This window comes from Eupeodes corollae, chromosome 2 (assembly GCF_945859685.1).
Source record: "Eupeodes corollae chromosome 2, idEupCoro1.1, whole genome shotgun sequence".
Taxonomy (NCBI): Eukaryota; Metazoa; Arthropoda; class Insecta; order Diptera; family Syrphidae; genus Eupeodes; species Eupeodes corollae.
Window position 1 is genome coordinate 11081454 of NC_079148.1, and position 8856 is coordinate 11090309.

Below are 8856 nucleotides of genomic sequence, written 5' to 3' on the forward strand. Positions count from 1 at the left end.
TATTCTGTTTTTATTTCATCTATGAATTGTGTGCTGTTCGAAAAAATTTGGTCAAATATGTTATGACCACTTTCAAGCACAGTTCTTAGAATTTTTATAGAACAAATCTATACAAAATTTACATCTAATATTTTGGGTCTGTTACTTCTCAACGTGACAACAAGTGAAATTTATTTATTTATTTATTTATTTATTTATTTATTTATTTATTTATTCACCTGGTCTAAGGAACATCTTAATTTGACCTAAGAAAAAAAGGATTCAGTTTCAGGCAAATCGATTTTAGGATTTGTATTTGAATATAATATATGTGTATATATTACATATATATATACATATTATTTCAACGGATAACAAAGAAAAACAATTAGTAACGTGACATCATAAAAAAAAATTCAATTTTATAACATCTTTATTTTGTAACTCCTTTTATCGGTATAATTGCGTCGTTATTTTTTCTTGTGTCAAATTAAGAATTACGGGTAGAGTTCGTTGGGGCGGCTTAGGTTCCCCAGGCCCCTGCCTGACGAGGTAGAGGCAACATTTTGCGTCCCCCTAGCTACCTATAGAGCTCTGTGGGTAGGTAGGATAAAAGGGGAATGTATACAGCCGTTTCATAAAAGGAAGACGGAATCGATTTCCGGGGAGAACAAGGTACAAGAACCATAAGTGTGCACTTGGTACAATACTTCCAAGGAGAAATTTTGTTGTTTTGCATTTTTAATTTAAACTATTTCAAATTTTCATTTTTTCTAATTTTCAAATATTCGAATTTCAATATAAATATTTATTTTTTTTTTAACGCAAGATTTGAATTTGCCGCTATGTGTGCAGTGAAGTGTTGGCAACCCTGAAAAAAAGCAATTTGACAGCTAACAGTATAGGGTTATTAAAAATGGAGCGTTACACGATAGAACAACGTGTCTTCATTATTAAAGAATATTTCAAAAATAGTGAAAGCTTGGCGGCTGCAGTTCGAAAATTTCATACAAAATCCAGGAAACTCAATTCGACGTCGTGGACAAGAATTGCAAATTTCAAGAACCTCTCTACAGCGTATACTCACAAAAAATCTGTGTCTTCATGCTTACAAAATTCAATTAACACAACAATTGAAGCCTAATGACCATGGACAGAGAAGAGAGTTCGTTGAATGGATTATTGAACATCAACAAATGGAACCTGATTTCTCGAGCAAAATCATCCTAAGCGATGAAGCACATTTTCATCTTGATGGCTTTGTCAATCGCCAAAATTGCCGCATTTGGGGTTCGAAGAACCCACATGTGATTGTCGAAAAACAAATGCATCCACAACGCGTGACTGTATGGTGTGGATTTTGGGCTGGAGGCATAATTGGGCCATATTTTTTTGAAAATGATGCTGGTCAAGCAGTGACTGTTACTGGTGCTCGATATCGCGACATGATTACACAGTTCTTTCTGCCAAAATTGGATGATTTTGATGTGTCCAATATGTGGTTTCAACAAGACGGTGCCACATGTCATACAGCCCGTGAAACAATTCAATTACTGCATGAGACATTTCCAGGTCGTGTACTCTCTCGTTTCGGTGATCAAAATTGGCCTCCTAGATCGTGTGATTTAACACCATTAGACTTCTTTTTATGGGGTTATTTGAAATCACAAGTCTATGTCAACAAGCCCACAACCACCCGTGCATTAAAGGAGGAGATTCAACGCTGCATCAACGAAATTCAGCCACATTTATGAATATAGAATGGTCATGGAAAATTTCAACAAAAGAGTGCGCATGTGCATACATAACCCTATCCTATGTACTTTACGAGTCAATAAAAATATAACTATCAAAAGACTAAAAACGGCGTTTTCTATTTAATTCAAATCTTGCGTTAATTTTGGGACACCCTTTAGGTCCGTTTGATTGATTTATAAGGTGTGAGGTGAGGGGTGAGGGGATTCATAGTTCACGAGAAAAGTAAAATGGTCCTCTTAAAAGACGCCGTTTATCTAGTAGTTTAAAAAAATGCGGTAAAGGACTTTTCGGTGTCATCCATTTCTAAACAGATTAGTTTCTAACAAAAGGACATCACATACAAATTATAAGCGCGAACTTGTTTTTTTTTTTTTAATATAAAGGCCCAGTATAAAGCTTTTAAATAAAGTAGGCATTTGATGACTATAGATAATGTTTGCTTTTTAACTTACCATAGGAAGTTATTGTTATGGGTCCGTTTATCAAATTGAAAATGTTGACATTTCTCGACGTTTCATGGTCCCTAGAGTCGACTAAACGCTACAGACTTGAATTAAATTGTATATAATATATTGTAACGTGATGTCAAACAAGTATATTTTTTGAAAAAAAAAAATTCAATTAAAGTTTTTTTATAAGTCAAAAAAACTGAAAACAAAAATTTGCCACTTATACAATTTTACGAATACAAAATGATTTGGTGATACCAAAACAATTTTGTGCAACGAAAAATAACGTTTTCATCTACATCTATTAAAGTTTTAAGAAAAATCGAATTGACAGTTTTTTTATTAAAAGAAATAAAAAAAAACATAACTCAAACTTGGTAAAAATTGATTTTCGACACAAATATCATTTCAAAAATTTGAGATTAAGGCTTTCAACTAATTTTAACTTATAAAAAATATTGTTCTCAACTTTCGACAAAATTTTGGAGAAAGACCGAATTGACAGTTTTTTTTACAAAAAATAAAAACCTAAACAAAAAAATTAATAGAAGTTGTTAAAAATTGATTTTCGACTCAAATATCTTTTCAAAACTTTGAGATATTGACTTTAAACTACTTTTATCTTTTAAAAAATATTGTTGTCAACATTCAGTAGAATAATTATAAGTTTTTTTTACAAAATAATTGAATAATAAATAATTGAAAGTTTTTTTTACAAAATATAAAACCTAAAAAAAAAACAGCAAAGCTTTTCAAAAATTAAAAATGTTGTCTTCAAAATTTTTTTATTTCATAGAAAATATTATGTTCGTTATTCAGTAGTTTTTTTATTTTATAAAAATCCAACAGTCCGTTTTTTCATAAAAAAAAAATAAAATTAACTAAAAATTTTACGCAAATTGGGTAAAAATTGACGATCGGTTCTTGATATCTCTCAAATTAATTTCATTCATCCAATTTGTAAAAATTTAAGAAATGCTACTAAAATTGGTAACTTTTTTTCGACGTAAAATCTATTGAGCAAAACTAGATTTTCAAACTAAACTTTTTCTTTTTTTGAAAAATATTGTTGGTAGTTTTAAAATGTTAAAGAATAATTCAACTTACAACTTTCTTAACCCATCACGAAAACCTACAAACTTTTAAGCAAGACAAATCGACAGACGGCATTTGAAGTTATCAGTGTGGGCATCCCAGCCTCTTTTTTTAATTTTTATATTAAACAGCACTTAAACTTGTAGTAGTGCTTGTGCTAGTAATGTGGATACTAGAACACCATCCCTGTTGGAATTTTCCATTTGTAAAATAAATCGATTTATTTTTGATCTAGATCTATGAAACGAATATTTCCCTTGTTTTTGCATTCCATTAGGTAAAACACATTGATTTATTTTTATTAAAGATAAAATTTGAAGATAGGATTTTATGGCACATTAACCCCTCTTTGCACTAATACTAAAACAATTTTTAGCTGTCAGCTTAACATTACAAGATTATTATTTAATTTGTAATTTATTTCGGTGGAAAATTTGCTATTAAACAAAACTTAAACAAAAAATTAAAAAAAATATTGGATCAATTTCACAGGAATTGGTATTTTCATCAAAAAAAAATATTTTACCGAAATTTGTATTTACCGACGGCTAACACCGTAAACTATTGTCTCGTCGTCAATGTGCACTGTGCAGCTGTGATACGTTAAAGCAATAAGAGGTCTAAAAAGAAATAATAAGTATTTTTGTAATACCTAAAACTTAGAACTGATTAGAGAACAAATACTCAATAAAAATGTATAGTTTTTGCGATAAATTTAAAACAAATTAAAAAAAGCTTGACAAACATTTTTGAATAGCATTGTTTTTTTTTTTATTTTACCACTAAAAATGTCAGAAATTTTAAAACAATAACTTATATTATATTGATGGTGTTTGATAAAAAAATTTCGGAGAAGTCTGCTTGTGCTAATTTATTTGAAAATTAGTTTTAAGAGACATTTACCATCTTTTAAACAATTAATTTGGGTTCACTTTAAAGGCTACAGACAATTAAAAAATTGCTCTTAATTTAATCCTACATTTGGAAAACCGGAATACCAGTATTTTTCAACTGCTTGTTTTGGCAAAAATGTCCACATTTTTTAGTTTCCATTCTATTTCTTGGACCCTAAAAAATCAAAATCCATTTCTTAATTAAAATTCAACATTGCTATGATAGAGCATGCAAAAGAGTGAACTCCACAATTCTTCTTCAAATTTTGACAACATTGTTAAGCTTCAAAGAACGCATGCAATTCCCTGAAAACAGTTCTGACAAGGGGCAGAATTAGTTAACATTTAACAATGATTAAAAATAAAATGCACTACTATTTTTAAATTTAAAAATATACCTCCAAAATAAGTTTAAATTAAAAAATGAAATTACATATAATTTATCTTAAGATATGTTTTTCTAAGTTAATTTTTTAAATATAAAATTTAAAAATTTGTTTGGGAATAACTTTGGTACACATGTAGTAATTAATTGCTTAAATTTAAATGTTTGCCTTACATTTTAATTTCGTTAAAAAATGTTGTCCCGTTTCTGAGGTATCAAATTTCAAAAAAAGTAAAAATTATTTAAAAAAAAGAAATAAATTGTGTTTACGTTGTTTATCACCAAATATTGTCAATACAACATAAGAACTGGGTTGGGAAATTCTTAAAATAAAAAAGAGGCTGGGATGCGACCCACACTGATAACTTCCCATCCCGTCTGTCGATTTGTCTTGCTTAAAAGTTTGTCTATATGTACTCGTATCAATTTTACCAAATTTGCGTACTACTTTTTGTAGATTTTATTTTTTATGAAAAAACGGACCGTTGGATTTTTATATAAAAATCATTGAATATTGAACACAATATTTTCTGTAAAATAAATAAGTTTGAGGCCAATATCTAAAATTTCTGAAAAGATATTTGAGTCGAAAATCAATTTTTACCAACTTTTATACAAATATATATATATTTCAAAGTTTTGAAAAGATATTTGAGTCGAAAATCAATTTTTACCAACTTTTGTTCGGTTTTGAATTTTTTGTAAAAAAACTGTCAATTCGATTTTTTTCAAAATTTTACTGAATGTTGAAAACAATATTTCTTATAAGATAAAATTAGTTTGAAGCCAATACCTACAATTCTTGAAAAGATATTGGAGTCGAAAATCAATTTTTACCAACTTTTATACATTTTTTTCGTTTTTATTTTTTGTAAAAAAGCTGTCGATTCGTTTTTTTTTCAAACTTTGTCCTAGTGTTGAAAACAATATTTCTTATAAGTAAAAATTAATATGATGCTATTATCTCAAATTTTCGAAAAGATATTTGCGTCGAAGATAATTTTTTACCAACTTTTGTTAATTTTTTTCCGGTTTTTAGTTTTTTGTAAGAAAACTGTCAATTCGATTTTTTTCAAAATGTTATACTGAATGTTGACAACAATATTTTTTGAAAGATAAAAGTAAATTAAAGCCAATATCTCAAAGTTTTTGAAAAGATATTTGAATCGATATTCAATTTTTACCAATTTTGAGTAATGTTTTTTTTGGATTTATATTTTTTTATAAAAAAACTGTCAATTCGATTTTTCTCAAAACTTTATCAGATGTCAAAAACATTATTCTTCGTTGCACAAAATTGTTTTGGAGATGAAATCATATTTTAGTCTTAAAATTTAGGAGGTGACACATTTTTGTTTTCAGTTTTTTTGATTTATAAAAGAAAACATTTAATGGAATTGTTCTAAAAAATATATTTGTTTGGTATATCGTTACAGTTTATTATATAAAATTTAATTCAAGTCTCTAGTGGTTTTGGTTCGTAAGATATTTAGGGTTAACCAAAATGTTCACCTTTTTTTCAAACTGCTATGGTAAAAAAAACCACCCACGCAATTTTCTTGAGAGCCCTTTCTGCATCTTTCTGCCTTATTATCTGTACAACAAAATTTATTTGACATCGATATCTCTTCTGGTTCTTGAGCTATGGACGATGAAAAAAACGTCGCGAAAGTACGGACGTACGAACGTACGTTCACACGCATGCTCAGACATCTTTCTAAATACCATTTATTTCGACTGTAGGGACCTTGAAACGTCGAGAAATGTCAAAATTTACAATTTGACAAATCGTACATATTACATTGAAATCCTATGGTTAGTTAAAAATACATTTCCTTAAAAAATTTAAAATAAAGTAAAGGTTCCATTGGGGTTGAATTTATAATTGCTGATCAAAGCATTTAGCCATAAAAAAAATAAAATAAAAAAAGCGACCAACGCGAATCTGCTTAACACCTTAATTTCCAAATTCGAACTCTACTACTACTTTTTTCTAAGTTCAACAAAAGAATAATACTAAAAACTAAGTCCCAGAACCACTTAGGTGGTAACCATGGCTGATATTAATAACAAAACTTTTCAAATTGCATCATTTTTGTATTTTTCATTTCAACCCAATCAGTATCGTGCTAGTGACTGTGCCAGCCGGTAATCAGAACAAACGTTGTTTAACGACACTCAGAGATATGGTAAGCTTTTAACTTCCAACACACGTGCTTCAACTTTTAATCTTGTTTTTATTTACTTTTTTTAAAGTCTCAAATCAGTCCACGCATATTGACCCTTGTTGGAGTTGGAATTGGGGTATCAATATTAACAGCAATATCCTCCTTCATCTACAAACGTCTTCGTTCTAAAAAAGAAGTAATACCAATAAAATGGAGAAAAGTCGGTACTCTTGATCAATTGTATTTTATTCCAATAAAATCATGTAGACCGATTGAGCTTGATGAAGCTTTTTGTGAGAACCTTGGTCTCCGAAAAGATGATATCAAAGATCGTGCTCTGATGGTGATTGAGAAAAGTGGACAAGTTATCACATCTCGAACTTATCCGAAAATGTTCAAAATTATTCCGAAAATTGTCAGTCGTTCGGAATTAGTTCTTTCTGCACCTGGAATGGAAGATACTCATTTTGATTATGCAGACTTGGATACAAAATCTAGTGTATCTACTATCAAGGCACTGATTTACGGATTCCATGCTGATGTCTTGGAATGTGGAGAGATTTATAATAAATGGTTTTCCCAGTACATTTTGGGTGAACCCGAGGGTTTGAGATTAGTTTACTATCCACATCAGAATGCAACAAGACCAATTGGTAGATTTTACAAGGAAGGAATTTATACTAAACAAGATACTGTAAGTAAACAAATGAAAAGAACTTAAGTCTTCATAATCTAATCTTGAATAATATAATTTTTTTAGGGTACATTTCAAGATATGTCAAGTTTTAATCTTATCAATAACGTTTCTGTTGATGAGTTGAACACTCGTTTGCGTGATGATGAGCAAGTACCTTTGTTACAATTCAGATCAAATTTTTATGTCAAAAACACTGGACCTGCTTTTGCCGAAGACAACTGGAAATGGGTTCGAATTGGAAATGAAGTTGTTTTTCGGAATATTGGACCTTGTTATAGGTGCATTGTACCTAATATTAATCCTTACACATCCGAACGTCATCCGGAGGGTGAACCATTGAAAACATTGAAAACGTATGAGATTTCTGGTATTTCTAGATTGATTTTAAAAATAATTGCTCATTTCTTTTTTAGCTACCGAGTTTTTCCAGGATCTAAATATGACTCTCCTGTGATGGGTATTCAATTGGGTTTGAGAAACAATGGAAGTGTTAGAAAAGGAGATTGTGTTTATGTTGAAGAAACTGAGTAACAAGATTGAGATTTGTTTTGGAATAATAAAAAGTGATGCTTCATTTATTTTGCTTATTTTAAGCGATACATAAAATAAATAACGATAATAGTTATTAAAAAGGTGGAAACAAAGAAAAAACAAACCAATTATAATAATACTGATAATAATAATTAAACTGGTCGGCAAAATTACGTCATACATGTTACAAATTTTGTCACCCAAACATTAATTCAAATCTTGTCTTAAAATTTTCCCATAACATTAGGTTTTTAAAAAAATTCTCTTTAAACATTTTTAAAACAACCAAAAATGGCAAAGGTGAAAATATTTCTTAACAATGAATTGTGTTATGATTTTGCAAAGTACTCATTTTTGTCTACAGTTGAAATCATTTTAGTATCTAACTTTGTGGCTCTTCTTTTGACTCTATTTCATATTTTGAGAAGCCTTAAATTTAATGCTTTAATAATTTAAGAAAAAAACGTTTTGTTGTTAATTTTTAGTGCTGACTTAGCAAATTATTTTTATATTTTTGAACGTATTTCAAAAACTTGATGAGAAAGCCTGTTTCAAAGAACGGATTCGTTACATAAACAAAAATTACTTTTAAACCGTTTTTTTCTCTGTTAAAAAAGCGAATGGTTCAGGTTTTTTAAAAAATTATGTTAAGCAGGTGAAATCTAACAACTAATTAAGATTTTTTGAAAATAGTATTAAGTACTTTAAATATTTTAACTGAGTATTGTAGATATTGATTATAGCTTTGGAAAACCATCACGAGTTTTATTGAAACAAATAACTTCATGAATTTAAATATCCTCAAAAAGTTTATTTTTTTTTTTAAGAGTTGCATTTCAAAAAACTGATGCGGTAGAGTGATTTTGGAATCGGATTTAAATGAAGACCATCAAAACCGAGG

General features: G+C 29.2%; 1 protein-coding gene across 1 annotated transcript; it reads left to right on the plus strand.

The window, feature by feature from the left end:
• The first annotated feature begins 6590 nt into the window (after window positions 1-6590).
• On the plus strand, window positions 6591-8166 carry LOC129945407 (mitochondrial amidoxime-reducing component 1-like). Its single transcript, XM_056055144.1, has 4 exons — window positions 6591-6748; window positions 6816-7421; window positions 7488-7777; window positions 7838-8166. The coding sequence occupies exons 1-4, from the start codon at window positions 6746-6748 to the stop codon at window positions 7953-7955; spliced, it is 1017 nt and encodes a 338-aa protein (XP_055911119.1). The 5' UTR covers window positions 6591-6745; the 3' UTR covers window positions 7956-8166.
• The last annotated feature ends 690 nt before the right edge of the window (window positions 8167-8856 follow it).

Excerpts from the sequence above, each read along its gene's own strand:
- LOC129945407 (XM_056055144.1), top strand. Across the intron at positions 7,422-7,487 it reads TTTATACTAAACAAGATACT|GGTACATTTCAAGATATGTC; the intron begins GTAAGTAAACAA and ends TAATTTTTTTAG. Across the intron at positions 7,778-7,837 it reads CCATTGAAAACATTGAAAAC|CTACCGAGTTTTTCCAGGAT; the intron begins GTATGAGATTTC and ends TTTCTTTTTTAG.